This window comes from Cucurbita moschata, unplaced genomic scaffold (assembly GCF_002738365.1).
Source record: "Cucurbita moschata cultivar Rifu unplaced genomic scaffold, Cmos_1.0 Cmo_Scf00009, whole genome shotgun sequence".
Taxonomy (NCBI): Eukaryota; Viridiplantae; Streptophyta; class Magnoliopsida; order Cucurbitales; family Cucurbitaceae; genus Cucurbita; species Cucurbita moschata.
This window is the reverse complement of record NW_019268525.1, coordinates 3,008,954-3,035,490: the sequence shown is the minus strand read 5'-3', so window position 1 is coordinate 3,035,490 and position 26,537 is coordinate 3,008,954. Positions and strand designations below refer to the sequence as shown.

The window sequence follows — 26,537 nt, the reverse complement described above, 5'->3', positions numbered from 1 at the left end:
GGTTGGGGGGGGGGGGAACGAAGTATTGTTTATAAGGGTATGGAAACCTGTTTTAAAAACTTTGAGGGAAAGCCCAAAGAGGACTACGTTACTAGATGTGAGTTTGATCTGTTACAAATAGTATCAAAGCTAGATATCGAATGATGTGCTAGTGAGAATGCTGAGCCGCAAAGGGTGGTAGACATTATGGCGGTGTCCAATGAGGACACTTGGTCTTGAAGGGGGGTGGATTGTGAGATCCCACATTAATTGGAGAAAAGGGAACAAGTGCCAGCGAGGGTGTTGGGTCTCGAAGGGGGTGGGGGTGGATTGTGAGATCCCATATTGGTTGGAGAGGGGGACAAAGTAATTTTTATAAGGGTGTGGAAACCTAATTTTTACAAGGGTGTGAAACCTCTCTCTAGCGTTGGAGAGGGGGACAAAGTAATTTTTATAAGGGTGTGGAAACCTAATTTTTATAAGGGTGTGAAACCTCTCTCTAGCGAGTTATTGTGAGATCCCACATTGGTTGGAGAGGGGAACAAAGTAATTTTTACAAGGGTGTGGAAACCTCTCTCTAACATACGCGTTTAAAAACTTTGAGTGAAAGTTCAAAAGGAAAAGTCCAAAAGGAAAAGTCCAAAGAGGATAAAGTTTAAAAGGAAAGTCCAAAGAGGATAATATCTGCTAGCGGCGTTGAGGAAAAGTTCAAAAGGACCCAAAGACCACAATATCTACTAGTGATGGACTTGAGCTATTACGAGTGGGTTTGTTGGTTTAGGATCATGCTTCATTCAGGTAAGAACTGTGCATGAGATTAGAATGCACTCCTCCTGGACAGTTAGCAAAAGGAGCATTTGAATGGAAACTCTAATCCTAATGTGTTTGTTCCGTACACCAGACGAGCAAAATTGGACAGCTCTTATTTCTTGCGAATTCATAAAGCTAAAACTATTATCTGATGTTCTTCATTTTTGGCAGGGGAGCCTTTTATAAATGGTCAGGCTGTTCCATATGACCCGAAGTACCATGAGGAATGGGTAAGAAACAATGCTAGAGCAAATGAAAGGAATAGGCGTAATTCAGACGGCTCAAGAAATTTCAATAGGAGGGAACATACCCGGAACAGAGAATTCCCAAATGCTTCACCTACTTCAGGAACAGCTCCAAGTAATATGCCACCTCGCAATCATGATGGAATGCCCCAAGGCAACTACAGCCGACCACCGCCGCCACCACCCAACACCTTTAGCCGACCGCCGCCGCCACCACCACCACCAAGCCACTTTAGCGGACCACCACCGCCACGACCCAACAACTTTAGTGGACCACCACCACCACCGAATAACTTTAGTAGACCACCACCACCGAATAACTTTAGTAGACCACCTCCACCACCACCACCGAATAACTTTAGTAGACCACCTCCACCACCACCACAGAACAACTTTAGCGGACCACCACCACCACCACCGCAAAACAACTTTAGCGTACCACCACCGCACAACTATGCACCACCGCCACCATACAACTCCGGGGCACCACCACCACCACCATACAACTCTGGAGAGCCACAGCCAAACAACCATTGGGGAGCACCACCGTCCAACTACTATGGTGGAGCTTCAAACACGGGTGGGCCACCTGCTCAAAACAGCTATAGAGAGATGCAGCCTAATGCTGGTGGGTGGTCTAGGAATGTGCATAACAATCAACGGGAATAGTCATCAACTGTTCAGGAAAGTCTCAAAGTAGCAGAATTCTTTAGTTTTTTTTTTCTTTCGATTCTTACTTGTTGCTTGGTTCAAACCTCAAATCCTTCTGGCCACTGAGTATTTGTTCAGGTACTACTGCGGCAAACCATGAGTTTAGTTTTGCTTTGTGGGTAGTAGTATAGTTTCAAAGATGCATGAGATGATGTAATAACATTCACAATGTCATCTTTGTTTTTGGGCAATCTCATTTGGCCACATTTTCCTGCAACAATGCCCCCCTCAACTCTCCTGTATTGTGGTTCATTTACTGGTATGGCAATGGCAATAGTTCTTTAAACTTTTCTAGTTGAATCACAATTCGAATTATTTTTCCACCTTAACTTTGAGATATTTTATCAATTCCTAAAGAAGAAAATTCGAGGAAAAATTTGAATTCAGAATTGCATCAAGTAACTTAGTATCTTTACATACCCGCACGCAATTATGAAGCAGGCAGAGCAAAAGGCAAGCCATCTATCTGCTGCCATGGACGTGGAGCTCTTGCTCGATCGCTTATCAGAATCCATCCTGCAAAGTAAAACTTTTCAACTTCTTCTCACTACCTTTCTTCAAGTCATCAAAAGCTCGTGAGCTGTAGCAGCCTTTTTACTCGTGTCGAATTGAACAAGATTCTGTAACTCCAATGGATATAAATGTGTGTGTGTGTGTGTGTGATGAAAATCACCTTGGATGGGAGGAAAAGTCACCTTCAGACACCAGAAAATTTTCTTCTTGCAAGCAGTGAAGGTCAGTCAAAAGTTATCTTTACGCTCCCCTGGTGCATCCGTACGACAAAATAGAAGCTACAAGAATTTTGCAAGCTATAGATTCTGCTTTCTGTTCTTGGCAAATTGAATTTGATCTGCCAGCGACACTTCTTCCCTCAGTTTACCCTTCTTTATAAGATCTAGATCCATTTTTTCCCAGGTTGTGCCTCGGGGCACCACTGATGCAACGCTTCCTTGAGCAGCAACTACACCGTTTATTGCAATCTTTTTGCGAATCTAATCAACAGGTAAGTGAAAGAGGATAACCTTAATAGAAGACATGAAAACATAATAAGAACATCATTATCATAGGGCTGACAGATTAAAATGAAGGCTGGCCTAGAAATTTACATCTCCAAGTAGCTATGGTAGGTTGGCCTTTGTTATAGATCAGTTCCATTGCATGCTATCATTTTGATCCATTTAGTGGATCAGTCAAACTATTAAAGTAAATCTACAGGACCTCCCTGATCTTTACCTTCTTCAATCTTTGCTTAAGTCTCGATCTTTCAATTGCAGTTAGCTCCTTCTTCGTTCTCTGGACGTCTTCTCCCTCTTTCATCCTTCTTTTTCCTCCATTTCTTCTTCTAGAACGCATTTTCCTTTTCTTTATTTTGGCACCCCTTCCTTGGATTTTTCTCTTTTTCGCATTCTCTGCTCTCATCAGCTTTAATTTTTCCTTCTCTTCAACCATTTTAAGCTTTTGATGAAGCATTTCTTGTATTATCTTGTCATGGCTGTCCCAGTCAAGTTCTTGTTCTTCCTTCCCTCCTTTCTTCGCAGCAACAGCTATGCTTTCCTTCCAAGACCGGAAGAACGCCTCGTTTAATCTCTTCTTCAATAATCTCTTTCCCCATACACGTCTGAGTGAGGAGCTAATTTTGGTTTTGACCTGATCACTGCAAATAGAATAAAGCACGACTGTATCTTATAGCATGTTTATACCTAATAAACAGACGAGATTTGCCTCGTCAAGCTGAACAATTCCACTTGATAACGAGGAAATTCCCTCAAAATAATAAGTTTTCCTGACAAAGAACTGAAATAGACAGTAAAATTCTGAGGAATGTTGAACATATGCGAGATTATTAATTCCACATGGTTAAGTGCTAAATGTTGAAATTTGGGAGCCAATGACATCAATTCTAGGACTATAAGAGTCAAGCATTTTCGCCCACAGCCTGTTCATGATTTCAGTGCCAGATCCAAAATCAGGATTTTTTCTATTTTTCCCCTTTTATAAGAGATCTTGAAAGTAGATTGTAAGGTTTACAATTCATTCTTACATAAAACTTCATATTAACTCTATAAAGTGACAATGCTACAAAAGATCTTTGCTTTTCACTAAAATATCCAACAAAATCTGAAAGCATCTGATGTTAAATCTTCTGTTATTCAAGTTCATTTCGGCATTCAGAAATAAAAGAGTGAAGGGTTAAGAGTGAAACCTATGAGTGGGGCGGGGATATTCGGACATCTTCCTCCTCACCTGAAATATTAAAGAAAAATGAAAAGGTTGAAATTACAGAATATGACTGGTGAATCAGCCTGAAATGTGAACCTCACCTTGGGGTTTCTCAAGGCTTCAATTGTTCTCTGCTTGATTCGCTTACGAGTTTCTGCAGATAAATTATATGTTAAAATCCCAAACTCCACCAAGTATAACCTTAGCCACTTAAAATTCACCACTGCTAGAGGACCCACTAAATGTTCTTACCCAAGCTGTGTTTCTTGCCCTTGTTCCATGGTACTTTGCCCTTATTTGCCACTCCTATTTTTCTTCGTCTTTGCCACTCCTTGTCATTTTCAGTTTCATGATTTTCTGGGCAATCGTCATCGCCGATATTTCTGCTCGAAACCTGCTTCTCAAAGGAACCTGAGGAACATTTAGACTTGTAGCACTCACCAGAGTTGGAAATTCTACCCTCAGCAACAATGAACAGCAAGGACTGGGAAGAATTTGTTCTGTTGAAGACATTGGAAGGAGAAGATAACGAATCATTCCTGCATATAGATATCTGCTGATTCATTGGCATCAAATTTGATGGAAGATTGACGTTGGCAACTGGGTAATAGAAAGTCTTCCAGATAGCAGAATTTGGAGCAAGATTAACAGATAATGTTGCACCTAATAATTTCCTGTTATACATTCAGAAACGCAATAAGATAAGTATGTCTTATAAAAGAAAGTTGTAACATCTATGTTTTTCCTTTCATTTCTTAAAAGAAGAACAGCATTCAAATTTTAGATTCATAAGATTTTAGTACTTTTTAGAGTCTTGTTTCCCTCCGGACTGCAAATTATCTTAATACTTAAAGTACATTAGTATCAATCGAAGAAGATAAATAAGGTTCTAAATGCAGTAGAGTCTATTGATTCACATTGTTAGATTGAATGGCACGATAACCTATCTGGGTCACGACCTTATGTATTTATAGATGAGTATAATGAAGATTACCTTCCAAATCTATGATTTGGTAACAAACTCTTCAAAATCATAACAACTAGTAAATCTTAGACTATCTTCAAAATCATAACAACTAGTAAATCTTAGACTATTTTAGTATATACAATTATGATCTATTTTAGGTTTAACACATATCACTGACAAATACACGCAAAATAATTTTAAAAAAACTGAAGGAATATGACCACTTCCTTGCAATCTAATTCAGAGATGTTAATCTGGCCGAGACTTACAGATTCACAAGGGGAAACAGAAAAACGATACAAAATTTCGCTAAACCTACACAAAGAAACTTCCAGCGAGCTTGAAAACGTAAGAGAATGGAGAAGAACTTACATGTGAATGTATGGCATTCGAGTGAAATGGTAATCCATAAGGTGGCGACGGATGAAGAAACCGGCGACGGAGAGTCAGTGTCCGAGAGGGATTCGCAGAAGAAAAACCCGAAGGACCCAACAGCCCAATGCCCATAAAATGCAAAATTCAATTACGCTAATGGCACTGAAACCACTGTGGTTGGCGGTAGAATTTGTATAAACCATTGCTTGCTTCAAACCAAATGCCCGCCGCTCTTTTTCCCAATAAATTTTTAAAAACTCAAATTTATAATTTTATATCAAGGCCTTAATCTAGAGTTTATAAATTATATTTATTTTGGCGAGTGAAAAAAAAAGCTTGATTGGGCTTTCAGAGAAGCCCATGAGCCCAGAAAAGTTCCGACACCGACATTGGCCATGGGCCCAGCCCAATTAAATCATTATAGAATCGACGGCCCAAAATATAGAATTGATCAAAATTTAAATGAAAAGGGCTTTATTGGGCTTTCATAAAAGCTCACGAGCCCAGAAAACTCTGACACCGACATTGGCCATGGGCCTAGCCCAATTAGACCATTATAGAATTTATCAGGGCTTAATTGGGCTTTCTGAGAAGCCCACGAGCCCAGAAAAGTTCCGACACCGACAGTGGCTATGGGCCCAGCCCAATTAAACCATTATAGAATCAACTGCCCGCCATTCGTTTCAATCCTCTTCGTCTTGGTCATCGTTCCTAGACTCGGATTAGGGTTTAGCTTCACCTTCTTGTTCTTCTTCTTCTTCTACTTCCACTCTACACTTCCAGGGACCTCCTTCTTCGTCTCATCTCCGCCATGGACGCCACCAAGAAGCGGAGGATGGAAGAAAATGGCGTCGACTCCTCTGAAAATTCTTTCTTAAAAATTACCTCCGATGATGCTCGTAAGATCATTGATCGTTTCACTCCGGACCAGCTTATCGATATTCTCCAAGATGCTGTTTCGCGTCACACGGATGTCCTTGATGCGGTTCGATCTATTGCTGACCGAGACGTCTCCCAGCGGAAGCTGTTTATTCGGGGTCTTAGTTGCGATACAAGTACAGAAGGTTTGCGCTCTCTCTTTTCCGCGTATGGGGAGCTTGAAGAAGCGGTTGTTATTATTGACAAGGCGACCGGGAAATCGAAAGGGTATGGCTTTGTGACTTTCAAGCATGTTGATGGGGCTATACTGGCTTTGAAGGAACCGAGCAAGACGATTGATGGCCGTGTTACAGTAACGCAATTGGCTGCAGTGGGAATTTCCGGGCAGAATTCGAACGCTGCGGACATGTCGTTGAGGAAAATTTATGTGGCGAATGTTCCGATGGATATGCCGGCCGATAAACTGTTGGCACACTTTTCGCTGTATGGAGAAATTGAGGAGGGACCGCTAGGATTTGATAAGCAGACGGGTAAGTGCAGAGGTTATGCTTTATTTGTGTACAAGAAGCCAGAAGGGGCACAGGCAGCTCTGGTGGATCCAATCAAGACGATTGATGGAAGGCAGTTGAGCTGTAAATTCGCTAACGATGGGAAGAAAGGGAAACCTGGTGGTGGGCAGGATGGAATTCAAACGCCGGGGGCCGGTCAAGGGAATTTGCATGGAGATGGCATGCCTATGGCTCCTCCTTCGGCAATGCCTGGTTCAGGCGGACAATATGGTGGGCCGGGAGGCATGGGGTCGTATGGAGGCTTTTCTAGTGGCGTTCAAGGGGGACAGGCACTGGGTCATCATCCGCTAAACTCCTCAATGGGGCCGGGTCTATCTTCTGTCGGTGGTCAGGCTCCATCTTCGTTGGGAAGCTCTGGCGGATATGGCGGCGGTCCATATGGTGGTGGGTACGGCGGTCCCGCGTCCTCAATTTATGGTGGTATGGGTAGTGTAGGTGGTGGTTTGGGTGGTTCTGCTGGTGGATTGGGCGGAACCGGGGGGCCATCATCTCTGTATAGGATGCCACAGAGTTCGGTGGGAATGCCTTCTGGTGGTTATCCGGATAGTGGGCATTATAGCATGTCATCAGCATCTGGGCACCCAAATCCGCTCCATCAACAGGCGGTAACATCACCGGCGCCACGTGTTCCGCCTGGAGGAATGTATCCCAGTGTGCCACCTTATTACTGAGGTATTCTCGTTTTTATTCATACTGTAAATTACTGCATGAAGTGTGATGGTATATTAGTCAAATCATACCCCATACCGTGTTCTGGTTATCCTTATTACTTCGATTTTCCCCCTCTGCGTGACGGTGTTTAATTCCAGTATGATCTTCCGTTACTAATTTTAGTTTTATCGCTATCAGCATTCGGGCTTACCGTGCACGCATGTTTTACCTGCAAATCTATGTTTTTTTGGTTATTTCACGCTTAGTGTGTTCTTTTTTCCTAGCTTGTTAAAGTTTGCTTTATAGTATCATCTGGGTCTGGCTTGTTGTCTGCGTGAATATTGTGCATCAAATAGCATGCAGTTCTCAACAAAACCATTTCTTCTGGATACTACTAATATGGACTCTCTTTACTATCTCGCCTTGTGATTTTTTTATGTCAATATCCACTCTTGATTTATGTTTTTTCTGTTTTCTTTTTAGGCGTTTCATTTTCACCTTATTCTGGACATTTTGTGCTTGTGAAAGTATTTATCTTCGTGTTGTCATTATTTGTGTTGGATTCCATCTTCATGCAGTTACACTTGTTTATGAATTATGTTGTTGTAACCTGGAACATATATGTGAATGCGGATTCAGTCCTAGAAAGTTTGAGTTTTAGCTGGCATATTTCCTACACATTGCTTTATTGTGCTTCTTCTGCTTGCCGCAAATATACACATCTAATTATCCCTTTGTTAATTCATATTAAGTTCGTTTGGGAAGTTGGTATTTTTAGAATGTTTATCTCATGTTCTAATTGTAATTTTTTGTTGTATATCTTTATTCACTGCTAAAGTTGATTATGTCTGGATTTTCTGTTCTCAAAATTGCTTAGATGTGGACCTTTGTTGTTTCATGGAGCATTTTTCTCCATTTACATTTACTAACAGAGGAAGAGAGTGTTTGTTTATCAATTGTTTCTGGACATTTAACCAAGAGGATATGGAAAATGGTAGGAGGAAGTTATTCTTTTTTCATTTGCTCCTGATGGAAATTAACCTTGCTCTCCTACTAGAAATGTCAGATTTTCTTAGAGTGTTGGTTTCATTTTCTGAGAGAAGTTGTTGAATATGTTTATTTACTGTTGAATTAGATTGTTCATCTAATTGCAGTAATCAAAATCTTGCCTTTGTTGTTTACGGGAGAATATTACATTGTTTATATGAGTGTAGGGAGTGTTAGTTGTATTATCTAGTTTATTTGAATATTGTTTAGTCATCCTCTAAGAAGAAGCACGGATATAGATACAAGACATGGATACGATGCTACACGTCCTTTTTTAAAAAAAAAATTGGACACACACACACGTTTACGAAAATATGCATCACTTTTATAATTAAGAGAGAAATTCAAAGTTAAACATTTATATGTTTAAAAATATGAGCTTGATGTATTTTCCTCTATAATTTTTCATGTGTATATGCTAGACTTAACAAGTCTTTGATACATGTCTAACAAATGTTTGACCTGTATTGACTTTGCACCAAGTGTCCAACACATGTCCAACAAAGGTTAGTGTGTCTGACATGGGTTGGGCAAACATGCTAGGCAAAAAAAGGTGCAAGGGTCCGACTTTCTAGACCTAATGGAAGCTCATTCAGATCCTAAGCAAATAGAAAGCTAAAAAAGGTGCAAGGTTAGTGTGTCTGACATGGGTTGGGCAAACATGCTAGGCAAAAAAAAAAAAGGTGCACCAAGTATGAAACAAACAAAACAAAGATCTTATAAGAAACAATGGAAGCTCATTCAGATCCTAAGCAAATAGAAAGCTCATTAAGATCCTAAATAGTCACAAATACAGAATTGAGTTCTTAAATACAATAATTCTCGAAGCAAAATAAATAAGCATAAAGACTCTAAACCCTTGACAAGCTAACGAGTTTTCTTGTCACACCCTCGGTACACCTTTTGCCTTTACTTGAAATAAAAAGGTTTATGAATTCATAAGATGAAGGAATTTATAACTGTTCAAAATTTGACCAATTTCCATAGACACAAATGAGTAATTGTCCTTACAATTTTCCTAGAGAACCCTAATTATCTAAGCTGTTAGTTGATGATCAATTTCCATAAACAAAGACTGAATAGCCTGTAAGCTTATGAATAAAATCCTTTGACCTTCGTGGAATAAGTCCCATGCATACAAGTGAGCAAATGCGTGAAGTTATATCACTCATCTTATATCGATCAACACATGCAAGATCTTATAGATGTTTCAAAACATTATTCCCATGTATGCACAATCAACACAACAATCACAGAACAAATAATGCATGCATACGTAACATCTTAAAACAAGAATGTTATCCAATAAGAAAATCACTTCAAATGATTCCTAGCAGCAACACAAATTTTCCCATGAGTTGCACAAAGTTTAGTCCAATCCTACAACAAAATCTTAATTGTAACCCTGAAACCTAGAGAACAAATACTATTGTAACATCACAAACCATAATCAAGGGCTTAGAATATTTAACGAAGATAGTTCTTATCTGAAGATTGGTTTCTCGTCCCCAACGATCAATTAATTCCCAACACAAGAGACCAAGACTTATCCCCAATGTTTGCTGCGTACAAATATTGAGCCCTAACACACAAATCTCATTCAAAATGCCCAATAGTGGCCCTAAACCAGAAAAAAACTGATGTAAAATCATCAAACTGAGTGAAAGAAAGTGAAAACTGCAACTTGGATTGAAGAAGCGATTGAACCAAAGGAAAATAGTTAGACAGGTGCAAACCAAATAAAATTGAAGTTTGGAAGCATCTTGAGCCAATGCTCTCTTAGAGCAAACCTATCTTGGCCACTCACCCTCGTCTCTGATGTAGCGATGGTGGTAATGGCCACCACTTCGAAAGACACGTGTGTGAGACGATGTAAAGCGACAATGAAGAAAAACTTGATCGTGAGGTAACGAAATTGATTGATAACCACAAAAAGAAATTGAAAAAAGAATTTATTGTTGTCAATCCTCATTTGCTACCACTGGCGACGACGGGAAATGTTGTGGATGTTTGGGCAAAAGTAGTGAAACCCACAAGTGGCAGGGCGATAAGTAAACAAAAATTGTAAGGACTGTGAACAAAATTGAGGACTAGGACAATCAGTGTGTAGAAGCCAATTCTGGAGTTGGACTTGTGAACCAAAGCCAATAATGCAATCACCAAAGTCGATGATGCAAGTTTGGCTTTTCCTTGGGTCTTGTGGCTTAAATAAATATAATTAGATTTTTTTTTTTTATAAAAAAAATCCCAGTTGTTACAATAAGTGTCCTGTTCTCTTAAGCTCTTGGCCTGTGACTTGGTTCTCTTGTACCTTTTTTGTTGATGTAAGATGTATCTTGGATTACCTTTGTCAACTTATCGAGTGTACCTGTAGGAAATATGTTGGTTTACCCTTCTTTTGGGTATTTCATCTGTAAACATGCGTATTGGTCCACTATACAATATCAATGCTAACACACACCTTTATAATTTTTTATTGTTAAAAAAATGCTTTATAATTTCAGAGTTTTGACTAAATCTGCTATATTTCCCTTTGAAATATTTATCTTATTATTAGTGGTTTTCTAGTAGGGTAAAAGATTGTTTTAACATAATGTTTGAATTGTTTGCTATCGCTTAGCATGACCTTTTCTTGTATGATTGAGTGTAGTGATGAATTTAGTTAAATGGGTTTCTGATTCAGGTTATGATGTTTGTTGGGCGCAGATGCTTTATGTGCTCTGGTGATTGCGTTGATTGCAGACTGTAACTCTGGTTTGATGAATGCATTAGCTTTGCTTGTGGCCTCTGCTGTTTAACTGCACCTTTGAGTTGTTCATTGAGAATTATTGGTAGTCAAAGAGACAGAGTTAGAAAGTTAGATAATTTTTGTACTCTACCCAATGACTTAATTGTGCTATTTGACTTTTCTACTAGTAGTAAATTTAGTATTATATGAGTACTATTCGCTCTAGTTACTGTAGTTTTTCTGCTTTCTGTTGCTTTCAAATTATGTGGACAATCTTTTCCCTCCCGACTACTCATTACGTGGCTCTGCCATCTTGATTTGAGTATGTCAACCTGCTTGAAAGACCTTGTATTTTCTTTGTCATTGCTTTTCTGCGAGGAACTTTTGAATCCTTTGCAGTTGTTGGTATCAAGTGCTTTCTACTTCACTTCTCTGCCATGCCTTTGAATTGATTTCCTTTTATCGCTACTCTCTGTTCTTTGTGAATGGTCGATGAAAGTTGGAAAAAATCCATGGTGATTCTGTTATTTTGTCTGTCCATGCTGTATGGATCCACTTCTATTGCTGCTCTGCTGTGTGCATCTGTTTTGTCGAAGGTTGTTGGAAGCACAAGCTTTGTCAATCTTGGATTTGAATGATACTTGAAGCTCTTTTTGTATCTCATCTTTAATGGTTTAAGGGTTTTTGATTTATGGATTGTAGAGATGATATTCTCGTCTTTGAGCTGTGACTTTCGTTGTATCTCATCGATGATTTACTGCATAATGTGCTGGATGCTTCAACCAAATACATGTGTGCACGGTGATGGATTGAGTTCTTTTTCTGTACAATCAATTGCTTGCTCAATTTTCTGTTTGGTAGTTATTATTACCGACGTTGGCTTGTTTGAATGGTGAGTGCGTGTTCCACGGAGCCAATTGCTTGCTTAATCTTCCTCGAGTTCATGTAATTTTCATTAACTTTTGAAGCAAGGAATGGGGTTGTGAGATGAAATTGAATCTTGTTTTGTTTCCCTTCATTTTGTGAGTTGTGTTTTGTGGGGGATGAACTTGTTATATAGTTCATATTTAGCTGCTTTTGTTTTAGTTGTTAAAGATGTGTTTGGTTCACAAATTTGGGAAGTTCATTACTTGTAAATTGGCTTGGTTTGTGTTATAATGGATTCGTAAGAGCTTGTTTATAGAAATTTTTGTCTTGTTTGCAACTTGTTAGATGGATTTTAGTAACTAGTGGAGGTGGTGTTCTCAATGTTCTCAACTTGTGAGAGAGATTAGCTGTGTGTTTTGTCCTATAAATAAATCTGAATATCTGGCTTCTAAATCTTTATCAGCTTCTGTCTCTCACACACACAATATTTGGCCCTTTTTTTTTGTTTTTTTGGTGTGTGTATGGTGGTATATGAAATGGCAAATGGGCATCAAAACCATCCCACTGAGCCCCTGCTTGGAGGACTTAAAATCGTTCAAGAAGACTTGAGGCACAACCAATTGAACTATTGAAGCCCTTTTAACTTCGAAATTATGTAAGTTTATATCCATTTTGATTCTTGTACTTGACGATTATTCGTCTCCCTAATGACTCGGTTTCGAATGTTTAATATTCAAGTTCGAAATCAATAGTAATATTTTTGCAATTTATTATAATGAAAAAGAAAATGGCTTTATTTGTTAGATATTTATTGTTCCAAAGGGAAAAAGGTAAATCCTATTTGAGCATGGTCTAGATTTTCAATATTAAATTTGGTCCAAATACTTTTCAAGGTGTGTATTTATGTCTATATATGTAAAGCAATCGATATATCTTTTTTTTTTTAATTTATATATTTTAAAAATGTTAAATAGGTAAAAAAAAAAACATAAATTTAGATTTTATGAGACTTATTAATTGATAATTTTAGAATTTATTAAATACTTTTAATAAGTTTATGTACCAAACAAACAAAAACCTGAAAATTTTGGGTTTTCTAATTTCTTTTATAAATAGAATTCAATTTCTTATTGTGTTTGATTTGAATTATTCTATTTTGTAAAAATTACGTTTGAATGCAAATATTTTCATTTTTGAGAAACATTGAAAATAAATACAAAAAAAAAAAAAAAAAATTACCCGATTAGTTTTAGTAAAAAAAATTAATTTCATAGATATTAAATTAAATGTATTGAATAAACTTGATCTATTTTTGTAGATATAAACAATTTATTATTTAAAGAGTATTTAAATTATATCAGAAAAAAGAAATAAAAAACAATGCGAACATGAAATATACCCATTTCTTTTAATTTCCATTTTTACATGGAAAAAGAAATCCAAATTACAATCGAGCCCTTGGCCTCGAGAATAAAGGCAAAAGCACTTCGATATGATCTGAAGAAGAACCCCTCATTTCCGCCAAAACCCTCCTCTCTGTTGTTTTCTTGGTATCGTCGCTGTTCTTCTACGTGGAACCATGAAGGCCTCAATTCTCAGATCTGTTCATTCCGTCGCCTCGAGGTCCTCTTCGTCGAAGCACCTCTTGACCCGTAGCTTTGGGACTGAATCAGTGCCGGAAAGGAAAGTGGCCGTGCTTGGTGCCGCCGGTGGGATTGGACAGCCCTTGGCGCTTCTCATGAAGCTTAATCCACTTGTCTCCCAGCTTGCTCTCTACGATATTGCTGGTACTCCTGGTGTTGCCGCTGATGTTGGTCACGTTAACACTAGATCCGAGGTAAATCTTATCATTTCTCCCTTTTTTTTTTCTTTCTTGTACGGTTATAAATAGTTGTGTTTTTGGTTTGTTGATGCCTTTGTTTGAGTTGCAATCGATCTGATTTTGATTCGGTTGATTTCGATTGTTGTGCTTTTTGTCTTCGGCTATGTATTTGCTTGTTTTCTGCTTCAAAATTTAAATAAGTTTATAACTCGGGTGTCTGCATGTTTTTGGAGTTCCTGTTTTGTTCTTATTCGTTCATGTCCAACGGTTTGAGCTAATTTGTTTCATTTCTCTCTCTCTCTCTCTCTCTCTCTTTTAATTTTTTTTTTCCATCTCTTGATTTCGTCGTTAGATCATTGTTCACTACAAGATTTTTCTGTGTAGGTTACTGGCTACGTGGGTGAGGACCAACTCGGTAAAGCTTTGGAGGGATCTGATGTTGTCATCATTCCTGCTGGAGTTCCAAGAAAGCCCGGCATGACCCGTGATGATCTCTTCAACATCAATGCTGGCATTGTTAAATCACTTTGCACTGCCATTGCTAAGTACTGCCCCAATGTCAGTACCCACCACTCTTATACTGAGATGCAAATACTTTAATTTTGTTATTTTGACTTCATTTTGTAACCAAAACACGGTTTTGCAGGCACTTGTTAACATGATCAGCAACCCCGTCAACTCAACTGTCCCAATTGCTGCTGAGGTTTTCAAGAAAGCTGGCACTTACGATGAGAAGAAGTTGTTTGGTGTTACTACTCTTGATGTTGTCAGGGCCAAAACCTTTTATGCTGGGAAAGCAAATGCTCCAGTAGCTGGTATAATTCCTTGCTAAAATTTTATGCTTGAAATTTCTCCGTTAATTTCAATTTACAATGATGAAAGGTCAAATTTTATTGCTTGACAATTGTAATACGCTTGCAGAGGTTAATGTGCCTGTTATTGGTGGCCATGCGGGCATCACCATTCTTCCACTATTTTCTCAGGTACTTCCCCCTTCTTTTTGCAAATATGCTAGATGCATAACCAGTGTTCCTGCGTCGGGATTGCATCGAATGCTTTGAATTTGAGGGGTTATAGCCTTTATACGGTGCATCTGATTGTCACAGGCTACCCCGAAAGCTAATTTGTCAGATGAGACTATTGTTGCTCTCACCAAGCGGACCCAAGATGGAGGAACGGAAGTTGTGGAAGCAAAGGCCGGAAAGGGCTCTGCTACATTATCAATGGCGTAAGCCTTTAACTTGCTGCTGAATTATTTATCAGAAGTTGATTTCCTCAACAGCCGGGGCTTCTTTCATCATTCTCTGTTCTTATTTTCCTTGCCATGTCAATAATGCAAGTAAAATTTGAACATTTTTACTGCTTCTGGCAGCTATGCTGGTGCCCTTTTTGCAGATGCTTGTCTCAAGGGACTGAATGGGGTTCCAGATGTTGTGGAATGCTCGTTTGTGCAATCAGCTGTCACTGAACTTCCATTCTTTGCTTCAAAGGTAATTGATTATGTTCTGTTTGGACTGCTTGTTCCTTCTAGTATATTGTTTGAGTTGAAACTCATTAGAGTCCAAATCTTTCGACTGCATGAATTATTGTTCATCACTTTGATTTTCTTTTATAAACAGGTGAAGCTTGGAAAGAACGGAGTAGAATCAGTTTTGGGTTTGGGCCATCTCTCAGACTTCGAGAAAGAAGGTTTGGAAAAGCTGAAGCCCGAGCTCAAAGCTTCAATTGAGAAGGGAATCCAGTTTGCCAACAAAAGTTAGAAGGTGGTTGTATTATTTACAATCCGGACAGGTATCTCTTGCCCACGTTACCATAAAACTCATCCATTGTTTCTTTTCCCACCCAACTGTAACTGATGATGCTGCTTACGAGCAACCGGCTTTACTTTTTTTTGTTAGAGTAGTTCATTTCCCTCGTATAAGTTTTATCAATAATTCCCGGTGGCATATTTTTGAGGGATCTCTATTAGAATCTTCGATCTTTAATACGAAGAATCATCCGACCATTTGGACTGAAACAGTGCTTGATTGGTTGGGTTGGGTTGGGTTGGGTGGATTATTTTTAGGTCGTGTTCAATATGTAGTCTTAGCGTATTTGGTTGCTAAAGTAACTCATAGGATGTTAAATTTTAAGCCTGTGGCTACCATGATTTGAACTCATTCTCTTGTAAAATGGAGGAGGATCATATTCATGATTTAACATATAGACGTCCTAAAAGCAACATTTTTAGATGAGCAAGGCCCTACTAAAAAGAAACCTAATATAAGCTATTTGTTCAAAACTAAAATAGACATTTCAAAAGTGTGAGGATTAAGCAGGATTATGGTGAAAATGTGAATTATGGATCAAGTATGGCCATGCTTGTTAGGATGCGAAAGATGATGAACCATGTTCGGTCATGGTGAAGTTAAAAAGTTTCGGTAGGAACCTACAACGATCGTTAGGACTCTTAAGAGATGGTGAACTATGATTTAATTTAGTAATTTGGTTACATTTTCATAATAAATACACTATAAAGTTCATTGCTGACAAAGAAAAGATTAAATTCATATTCCAAAGTAGATCCTTTAGTATATACAGCTGCTAAAGAAAATGGAAAGATCAATCAATCCATCCTAGAAAGGAATTAACTTATGCTACCTTCTAAGTTCTATTTCACAAAAATATACAATTATCAAAATGATTTCATAAAATGCGAAGGAATCATGAATATCATCTAAATTTATCAATAGAACTTTTGATTTCTTCCCTCCAAATCATCATGGGAGATGGAGATCGCTCCGACGTGATGTAACCAAACCATATGATCCTGTTGCACAGGAGCAAATTCGTCAATTTCAGATCACACATAGTTTCATCTTCATAAGAACAAGCCTCGATTCGTAGCCCGACTTGTTACTTGAGCATCAATGGGAAACATAAATGAAAATTGGTTTGGAGATTCTGATCAAATTATATGATTATTCAGATAGGATTACTTAAGGATAATAGAACAATCAACTTCCGAGTTTCAACTTGCTTATCGTAAAATCGGGAAAGATAAAGACGCTCCTGAAAACAATTGCCAAATTCCTAGACTTTTCCAGCCTTCTCGGTTTCGATCTCCGAGTTTTTAAATATCAACAGACGAAGCTATCTAAAGACCAGAGGATAACACAAATGGTAGTCAATCTTTAACCTTGTTGATTCAGCTAAATATCACACATTAGGAAATATTTTCATATGTGATGTTTCCTAGCCAACAAGAACATGAAGCGAGCTACCACATTCAGTACTAGACTTCAAACTCGTACCTTGTTTTAGTCGATTCAACCTGAGGGAGACTGATTCGCATCTCCACACGTCGAGGAACTGTCGCCCTCGCCTTCAGAGTCTGTAGAAACATAGATCATATAACCATTAACCTCTCCAAGTTACTGCTACTGCTAGGTATCAAGTGGTTGCTTCAATGGTGGAGACATGTTCTGTTATGCTTTCTTTTATATCATTCCATTTCTAAGTTACCAAAAGTTATATACTGAAGCATTCACCAAAGATTTCAACAATTTTACCTGCATTGCCGCCTACAGGTCCTCCTCCTGCATCATCCACAGCTCGATCCTGCATCGTTACAATATAGCGTTTGTTTCACCCTGCCGACCGTTTTTTATAAGAAAGGAACTTGAAACAGTAACAGATTGATTCAAATCTTACCATATCCTTGGTCGAGAAGCGCGATGGTTGAAGATCGGCATCGACTTTTCTCTTGTTCGTGATCAAGCTTTTTTTGTAATCAGCCACAAACCTCTCAAGTTCCCAGAGGGTTTTGGAGTCAACACTACCAATATCCAACTCAATTTCATCATCGTTTTGGAAGAGTCCCTGGTTCCTCTTTTTAATGATCTTCACAACATTATTCAGCTCATCTGATGGTAAATCCTGAAGATCAATGCTCAGTTTCTGCTTTTCTTCATAATTCATATCTATGTTTCCATAGTTCTTAGCATTTGGTTTCTTATCAGGAACGTTTGCAGGCGTTGTTATCGAATCCGACTTACCTAAACTCTCCCTATTTGCAGGCGGAGGCTTCGTCGTAGACTCCGATTTACTAAAAGTTCTCGATTCCACGGGCGGTGTGGCAAGAGCTGGAGATTTTCTGGATCCATCATCCTTACCAACATTTTGTTTGGCTTCAATAATCCTCCATTTCTCTTCGAATACGTTCGATAACTGCTCCGCCATTATATGAACGTCCTCCCCTTTCGGGTTATATGTAATGGCATTACTAAATGTGAGTCTCACATCCTCAGCAAACTCTCTTGGTGACTTGTACCAGTTCTTGTTTAATCTCATCTTTACAGTGCCTAAATCCATTGGCTTCGTTATGATCTTGTGATAATCATGAAGCCCCAAACGCTTGGCATCAACAGGCACATTAAACACCCAACCATGCTTATGTTTCATCAATCTTTCCAGCAAATTGTTACAGCTTTTAAGCAATGGATCAATCTTACCTCGATTCGAATCGCAATCCGATACCGGGAACTCCGTCTTAGGATTATATCTTGAATTTTTATGCTTGTTCATCTCTTTCTCTGCAAACTCCCCGAAGTTTTCGGCCACCGAAACGCTTCGAACAAGTCGAGAAGCGGGCACATCGGCGGAACCCACCACAGAATCATCCTTCCATGTGTTACCAACCTTCTCTACCAAATTATTAGCAGAAAACTGCGACTGACTATGTCCAACATCACCACCATAACCACTAATCTGCAGCTCTTGAGATTCAAATTTCTTCACGAGGCTCCTGACGTGATCGAGCTCGCCCTTGAGCTTCGTCGTAAGCTCTTTAATCCCAGATCTTGATCTGGAATTCAAGCAAATCCTAACCCGGTTCTCAAACCTCGTATATCCCGGCACTTCATCGGCATTAACCTGTTCGATGTAGCGATTTTGACCTGAAGAATCCCTAGACGTGACTAAAGCATCGATCGGATAATGAGAAGGAGAAGACGGATCACCACCGCCATTGGCGGCCGCGACGGCAGAAATCTGTACGGAATTTCGAGCACGTTTGGGGATTTTACTCTCTTTCCGTTGGTTTCCGGTACTAAACTTGTTATCATCCGTCCTCCTGGGATTCCCTCCCGGTTCACCACCACCTCGCAGCACTGAAGCCATACATGTAATCTGCTACAAAAACAAAACGCCGATACTGTCAAAAGAGAAGAATACCAAATGATACTAGAAAAAATTCCATAAAAATCATGAGTTCTTACAAGTTTAATGCACGATCGATGAAGCTGAAGGATGTATTACAGAAATCCAAAACAACAAAAACTAGGGTTTAAGCTTGACGATCACAGGAACGAGAAAAAAAAAATTACGGTTTCCGATACACGAGGAGAAGAAATCCAAGAAATCGTACAGTGGATTGATGATGGATTCGGAAAGTTGTTGGATGAATTGATGAAGCTCATCGTTTTTTCTGGTTAGTTCGGAATTCGGACTTCCGTTGTTCACTGTGAAACGCAGAAGTGGTGCCGAGAGTGAGCTTCACGCGCGTAGACCGCGAGTGGGATTGCAACAAGTTTCGTCTAATGCATTTTCTTTTCTCTATTTAAAAAGTAATTATGAATTTGAGTTTATCTTTTGACTATTCTATTAAAATTTTAAAAACATTCTCAAATTTTAAGTTCTCTATTTAGCTTTTAATTTTTAATTTTTAAAAGAAAATGTAAAAAATAGTATTTTTAGATTTAATGTTAAAAATTTATAAACAAAATTAGATAATTATAAAATGAGATCGATTATTTTGGTTAAATTAATAGAAATATTTAAAAAAATTGAAACTTCGTCTCAAAATATTTTTAAATTTTCAAAAATACCAATAATATTTTTACTATTTAATGTCGACTAACACCCCTTCCATTTTTTAGAGAGAAAAGGAGCGAGCAGAAAAATGGTGGTATTGATAGGGTTACCACTTTATAATTGAGATGACTTTTTGGTCGGGTCTCTTGACCTTTCTTTCAATAGGGACAACGCTTATCCTTCACGGTGAAGCTTCACGTTATATATATATATATATATATATATAATTTTTCGAATGAATTTGAGATAAATTTTAGTTAATAATTAGTCTCAAATTTAATAATTTATAAATACATCATTAATTTACGAATAATATTTTAAGATTTTAAAATAAGCACACGCTGAGTTCCTTTAACTGGTGAGAAATTGGGCCAGGGCTGAATTCGAGTGGGCCCAATTACTATTGGGCTTATGCTTGGCAAAGCCCTTAATGCGAAGATTATATTTAAATCTTTATTTTTAGAATATTTTAATATATATATATTTGGTAATACCCAAATTAAAAATAATAATAATAAAAGAAAAAGAAAAATATGATATCGATGGTTTAAAGCCTTGGAGGAGAGTGATTGGTAGTTGAAGTTGAAATTGGGGTAGGGGAATTTTCAAAGGTAGAAAATAAAATTGATTTTATTTTAATTATTAAAAAAAAAGAGGTGAGGGGTAGTAATGGAAATTTGCCGATATTATGTCCTCAACTTTACAAAAAAGAAAAATAAAGACAATTGGACGTTGATTTGTCCTTTGATTTGTAGCCCACCATTGGACCCTTCAACACCTATTCACATCCACACCCAACAATTACCATAGTAAAAAAATAATAATAATAATGATTAATTAATTAATTAATTTTTAATAAATAAATGATTGATTTTTTTCCCGCTTTTTTAGTTATCAATTTTTTACGCAATTTAACGAAGAAATGATAAAGTATAATATGCTCCGTATGAATGTGATGCGAGACTTAAAGTGTTATGCTGACTAGAAGCCATGTCAAGCCTTAAGTTCGGTCGAGTAATTTGCCACAATAATAAATATTTTTTATTTTTTATTTCTTTTTAAATTAAATTGCTGAAAATAAATGAATTAAAATATATAATATATTGTGGGAAGAAAAAGAGGGAAGAAAATTAGGGTTTTTGAAATTGATTGATAGCAACTTCCCATTATACTCTTTGGTACTCTTCATATGCCCTTTTAATATCTCTCCCAAATCTAATAAATCTCAAAAATTAATTTTTTTATTTTATATATATATATATATATATATATATATAATTTCGATGACCGGAATAAGCTAAATAGAGTTTCAAGTATCAAATATTTACAAATTACAATTTACCACTGATGTAATTACAAACGTTAAATATTCTTAATATCGTTAAAAGTAGGGTAGGGTTTGGTTGGATTGTAACCCTATTTTTGAGTTGGTCAAGTTGACCCGACTAATAAAATGTCAACTTGTAAACCGAACTAAATTTATTTTTCAAGATTCTACGATTGGATAGTTGGAGTTGATTGAGTTATCGAATTAAATGTCAATTTTTACTGTAAACGTAAACTATTTCATAAAACCTTATCAACAATTTTTACAAAAAGGACTACATCGAACTAAATTATTACTATTAACTATTTACCGACCATCTAGTCATCAAAACGTGTATGCGTTAGGTTTCAAATTTATCAAAAAAGAAAAAGAAAATTAATGGCGAGGACTCGAACATTTATATAAAAATAAAAGAATAACTAAATTTAATGAAAATTATTTTTCATTTAATATATTTAAAATTGAAAAAATGACTCGTTGGTGGTCAAAATAATTATCAATCGAGAATTAAACGTCACATAATTTTGAATTTGGGGACCAGTTCAATTAAATTTGCAATAAAGTGTAAGGTGTTAAGATTATATTATAGAGCTTAATTAAGCCATTAAATCAAAGATTGTGTAACCTAATAAACATAGGTAAACTAAAATAGTGTCATCCCCTATTCTAATAAATTAGGTAAATTTTGTTATTATTCATTCAATTATTCAATTAGAACCGTCTCGAGATTTGAACAAAGATTTAGAATTTAGATTCTGATTGTCCCGATATTCTCTTACATCTCTTGCTATACAGACCATGTTACCTACTTGACTTGAACTACATCGAGATTTGCCTGCATATTCTGCTACATGACCACGTTATCTACTGTACTTGAATGAGAGATCCCATGTCGTTTTTAGAGACGAACGAAACATTCTTTAAAAGGGTATGAAAACTTCTCTATAACAGACGCGTTTTAAAAAAATGTGAGACTAATGTCGATACGTAATAGATCAAAGCGAACAATATCTACAAATATGTTCAACATAGAATTGCTTCAAGCCAAGCATGTTTACCTTTAAAGTTTCTATGATTGAGCCACTGAAAAAGAAGGTACACTTCGTCGAGTAGCAGCTATCAATTCTTATCCAAAGTTTCGTATCCTCAGAATCGTTCTCATTCGAATAAAGCTTCAGTTCAGTCATATATGTCACGTTTACTCGATTGTCATAAAATATAAATTATGAATTAAAGAATTAGAATTTTTTTAGTTTGGCGAGTCGAGAAATTGTTTACGTACCTAATTGAACGTGGCTGGTTTAAATTGTGCATCATTTATGAATTGGTCGACCAACCGACCTAGTTTTCAATTTTAGGGATCAATTTTTAAAATATTTAAGTAAGCATTTAATATATAAAATACAAAAAAAAAAAAAATTGTTAATAGAGAGAGAGAAAAAACAAAAAGAAGTAAAAAAGTTAAATTAAAAAAAAAAAAATCATGTGGTTGGAAATATTTAATTCAAACATATTTACTTTTTAGCCCTCACCTCCTCTGACATTTATTAATTATCATTTTCAAACCCTATTTTTGTCTCTCTCTCAGACAATTTTTAATGTTTTTTTTAATAAATAAATAATAAATAGGGTTTTCTCAATTAAATTTTGATATTATGAAAATGTTAAATTAATATAAATATAATAAGAAAATATGGAAAATAATTATATTATTTTTTAGATAAAATATGTATAAAATAAAAATAAAATAACCCAATTTAATGTAAAATATTTAAAGCAAGGAAGAAAAATATCAAGAAAATATTAATATCCATAGATATGTAAAAGAAAAGTCATAAAAAAACATTAAAAAAGTTTGAATAAAACAAATAAATAATAATAATAATAATAATAAAGTTAAAAGGGGAAAGATGCAAATTAGAGAGAGGAGAGGAGAAAGGGACAAGACAACATTTGCAGACACATCCAACACACTATCAATAAACCCTAATAAAAAATAAAAAAATAAAATAAAACAAAATAAAAAAACTAATTTGATTAGATTAAGTTTGAATGAACAAGAGTGGAATAAATTGAGTCGGTTTCGAAACATTTATGAAAGCAAGGATAATAATGTAACGTTTGAAAGAATAGGACTATGTTTTATTTTTAATAATTTAGTCTATATTTAAAAAAAAACAAAAAAAGGTTTTTTCTAAAAAAATATATACGTTTTAATAGATACCTACAAATATCTTGACTTTTTATTACGTTTCTCGATAGCAACATCCCAATAATGCAATGTTAAAAGGTTCGATTCTTTTGGGACCTACTGAACGCGAACTATGTAGTCGGTGTATTATTTGAACTAACTAGTCACAGTCTTAATTAAAATATCAAGTAACGGAATATGTTCGATCGAGAATAGAAATTAGGGTAAAAGACATTTTTATCCCTTAACGAATGGCAAAAATGATGAGACTAAATGGAATTTGAAACTGAAATGGTGAATAGGGATTGGGATTTTCCAAGTTGTTTATGTTCTTGAAGGCTGAAATCTTGATTTTGGGACGACGACAAGTAGTCCTAGGTATTAACAAGGCTACAATGGATTTGCTATAAGTTGTCAGCCGACATGTCGTACATAAATCATTTATGCATATTAATATAATGTAACCCTAAGTCTAATTGACCCACACCAAGGGAAACTACCCAATAACATAAGGGAATTTGGCTCCCAAATAACTCTCAATTTTGTACTATATATTATATAAAAAAAAATTATTAAATTTAAGCATTTAATTTATATAATATTATTGAATTTGTAGCCTAGAATAATTAAATCTAGAAGCCAAAGCTAAATAAAAGTACGATTTTATAGCCTAAGAATAATATACCATTTTAATTTATGAGTCAAACGTTTGGAATATCCTGTTAAAAAGAATTTTCGCCCACAAATTTAATAAAATAAAGGATTTATAAAAAAAAAAAAATTAAATTATTTAAATAAAATAAGGTACTAGTCTACTCTACTATATATTTTTTCTGTAATTAAATTTATTGTTCTCGTTTATTGGCTATGCTTTTATGAGAATTATTTCAATGGATCTGTCTCATTTATTAGTTGAAAAAAATAAAAAAAAATATATTCAAATATTTTGTTTGATTTTAAAATATTCTTTAATAATTTTTTTAATATTTTAGAAGTTATTTCATTGAAATTCTTGTTATTTTTAAATGGTAAAATTCACATGCCTGAAAAATTTTAAAAACATATATTTGAATTTAGGAGATCATTGTAACTATTATTTATTTTTAGAGAAATAAATAAATAAATAAAGAATAACATGAGTGAGTAACTATAAATGTTAATTATCCAATTATACAAAAGATTTAATTTTTATTGGGTGTTGTTTTGAAGTGTCCATTTTCAAGACAGTAAGATTTGGGAACTGGAAAAAGACCCACACAACAAATGAAAGGGGAGCTTCGTTGTCCTCTCAAATGGGGTAACTTCATCAACTCTATTATTTTCTTAACCAATTTTGGGTATTTTCTTTGTAATTTCTAGATATTTAACTGAGATAATTTTTGGAAAGAAAAAAAAAAAGATTATTGTATCAATTAAAACTTTAGATCTTCGTTAATGAATCAATTTTAACTATTGTTAGGATTTAATTTATAATTATGAGAGGTGGAATATGACAATTTCACTAATATAAGTGATTTTTTAAATCTATTTTCTCGACCTAATTAGGGCGAATGATCAAGATTTTGGCGAAAAATAATTTAATTAGGTGATTTTGAGTTGTTAAATGAAATGAGGTCAAAAGAATTATAATTATTAATTTGGAGATCTAATTGGTATAAAATCTTTTCCTTTAAATTTAATTCAAAGTTTGTATGAAAGTTAAAAGGAAAAAAAAAATTATTATTTCAAAAAAAAAAAAATCACATCTCAAAAGTAAACTGTAGAACCAATCATGCATTTTTGTCTCATAGAACCCTTCTTTAAAATAAAATAAAAATATAAAATTACATAAATAAAATAAAAACTTTTGGTAAAAGGTAGAGCTACGAATCTAAATGGCATCAAGGGAAGCTAAAGTCAACTGAATTATTTTTTATCTTAAAAAATTATTATATTGAAGAAATATATATATATATATATATATATATATATATATATATATATATATATATATATATATGTATGTATATAATTATTTTTTCAAAATTATATAATCATTGAAATAGAATAAATAGGATTTTGGTGAGAAATTATTATTTTTTTTATAAAAGACGCTTAAACGTTAGTTATTCCCTCATTTTATTGAGAAATTAGTTCATATACTAATGTATTAAATATAAAAACCAAAAATTGTAAAAAAATAACTGGCATATTGATATTTGTAAAGAGAAAAAAAAAAAAAAACTTAGAATTAGATTTCAACCTATTAATTTCAAATTTATGACAACTATTCTCTAACTAAATATGTTACGAGCTCAATAAACACTTAATGTTGATGAGATTTTTCACAATACACTAAATTATGACAAATCTAAAACAACCTAATGAACTGTCAATAATCTGAAAGAACAAAAACTAAATTATTATAAACAAAAGTTTTTTTTAACCTAAAAATAAGGAGAATCAGTGAAATTATCCACAAAAAACCATCAATATCTGTGTATCTCTCCCTTTCATTTAAGAATGAATAAGGGAGAAAAAAAAAACAAGAAACAAGTAGAGATGAGTTTTTCAATCAAACCAGGATTTAAAAAAAAAAAGAAATAAAAAAAGGTAACTTTTTTCTTCTAAGTGAAGCAAGAGAAACAGAGGAGACCCATCATAAAAGCTTTGTAGAGAGAGAGAGAGAGAGAGAGAGGGCAGCCATTAAAGGTGTTTTAGAAAGACAACAAAACACAGGAGAGGTCATAATAAGAGGAGTAAAAGAGAGAGAAACAAAGGGCACAATATTTAACAAATGCATATAATTAGATACAATCTACCAAAGGATTCAGACAAGTACCTGAGAGAGAGAGCTCAGCCAAAAGCTATAACCAAAACTGCTTTCCAGCCTATCAAAAACTGTGAAATGAAAACAATAAGTGAGTCAGTTAATTTGAATTCAACTAAGAAACTCTTCAATCTTCTCTTTCCAATTCATTTCCCTTCCCTTCCCCCTTCTACACACAGAAAGGACAATTTTTCTTTTATGTTTTTCTGGCACACCCATTATTCACCACTACCACTACTACTACTACAACAGTTGAAATGGTTGATTCAGTAACTATATTTTCAGCAAAGCAGTTAAAAACATGTCGCTGCTAAAAGTTAATATCCAATAACTGTCACTGCAAATGGAAATAAAGCTTCAATAATATCATTAAAGGACTTTCTTCATATTATTCACCAAAAAAACACAACAACGACATGTATGCAAATAAAGCAATGGTTATGTAAATTACAGAATCAACTATGTCAATTGAAACCAAATGGGAATT

The 26,537-nt window shown here is 35.5% G+C and overlaps 5 protein-coding genes across 14 annotated transcripts in view; 3 read left to right on the top strand and 2 right to left on the bottom strand.

Moving 5' to 3' along the window:
- Positions 1-2,026, top strand: part of LOC111447113 (multiple organellar RNA editing factor 8, chloroplastic/mitochondrial) — a 3,555-nt gene extending 1,529 nt beyond the window's left edge. Inside the window, exons 4-5 of one of the 2 annotated variants that reach the window (XM_023086118.1) lie at positions 961-1,340; positions 1,407-2,026. In XM_023086118.1, coding sequence (XP_022941886.1) covers positions 961-1,340; positions 1,407-1,703 — 677 coding nt within the window. In that variant the 3' untranslated portion in view covers positions 1,704-2,026. Of the gene's footprint in view, positions 1-960 lie in introns of both variants that reach the window. The other variant, XM_023086117.1, reaches the window with a different exon arrangement.
- Positions 2,027-2,109: 83 nt separating this feature from the next.
- Positions 2,110-5,537, bottom strand: LOC111447116. Of its 5 annotated transcripts, none has more exons than XR_002711216.1 (7): positions 5,305-5,537; positions 4,218-4,639; positions 4,067-4,119; positions 3,949-3,989; positions 2,979-3,399; positions 2,419-2,737; positions 2,110-2,365 (listed from the first exon to the last, which is right to left on the bottom strand). XR_002711216.1 is itself a non-coding variant. In XM_023086121.1 (6 exons), exons 1-6 carry the CDS (start codon positions 5,340-5,342, stop codon positions 2,555-2,557), a joined length of 1,158 nt encoding a protein of 385 aa, XP_022941889.1. In that variant the 5' UTR covers positions 5,343-5,537; the 3' UTR covers positions 2,110-2,554. The 5 variants fall into 5 exon arrangements, 1 of the variants encoding a protein (XP_022941889.1); XR_002711218.1 differs by having other exon boundaries at positions 2,110-2,261; XR_002711217.1 differs by having other exon boundaries at positions 2,441-2,737.
- Positions 5,538-5,989: 452 nt separating this feature from the next.
- Positions 5,990-11,613, top strand: LOC111447112 (UBP1-associated protein 2C-like). Of its 2 annotated transcripts, none has more exons than XM_023086115.1 (2): positions 5,990-7,427; positions 11,160-11,613. In XM_023086115.1, exon 1 carries the CDS (start codon positions 6,119-6,121, stop codon positions 7,424-7,426), a length of 1,308 nt encoding a protein of 435 aa, XP_022941883.1. In that variant the 5' UTR covers positions 5,990-6,118; the 3' UTR covers position 7,427; positions 11,160-11,613. The 2 variants fall into 2 exon arrangements, with proteins under 2 accessions (XP_022941883.1, XP_022941884.1); XM_023086116.1 differs by having other exon boundaries at positions 11,137-11,613.
- A 1,916-nt stretch (positions 11,614-13,529) lies between these two features.
- Positions 13,530-15,887, top strand: LOC111447117 (malate dehydrogenase, mitochondrial). Its single transcript, XM_023086123.1, has 7 exons — positions 13,530-13,885; positions 14,255-14,428; positions 14,517-14,685; positions 14,792-14,853; positions 14,977-15,098; positions 15,243-15,360; positions 15,490-15,887. The coding sequence occupies exons 1-7, from the start codon at positions 13,628-13,630 to the stop codon at positions 15,628-15,630; spliced, it is 1,044 nt and encodes a 347-aa protein (XP_022941891.1). The 5' UTR covers positions 13,530-13,627; the 3' UTR covers positions 15,631-15,887.
- Positions 15,888-16,392: 505 nt separating this feature from the next.
- LOC111447110 (transcription factor GTE3, chloroplastic-like) lies at positions 16,393-19,464 on the bottom strand. 4 transcript variants are annotated; one of them, XM_023086112.1, is made up of 5 exons: positions 19,129-19,464; positions 17,564-19,039; positions 17,422-17,470; positions 17,164-17,243; positions 16,393-16,679 (listed from the first exon to the last, which is right to left on the bottom strand). In XM_023086112.1, exons 2-4 carry the CDS (start codon positions 19,028-19,030, stop codon positions 17,179-17,181), a joined length of 1,581 nt encoding a protein of 526 aa, XP_022941880.1. In that variant the 5' UTR covers positions 19,031-19,039; positions 19,129-19,464; the 3' UTR covers positions 16,393-16,679; positions 17,164-17,178. The 4 variants fall into 4 exon arrangements, with proteins under 4 accessions (XP_022941880.1, XP_022941881.1, XP_022941879.1 ...); XM_023086113.1 differs by having other exon boundaries at positions 19,278-19,464; XM_023086111.1 differs by having other exon boundaries at positions 16,393-16,684; positions 17,163-17,243; positions 17,564-19,042; positions 19,129-19,463.
- Positions 19,465-26,537: the final 7,073 nt, after the last annotated feature.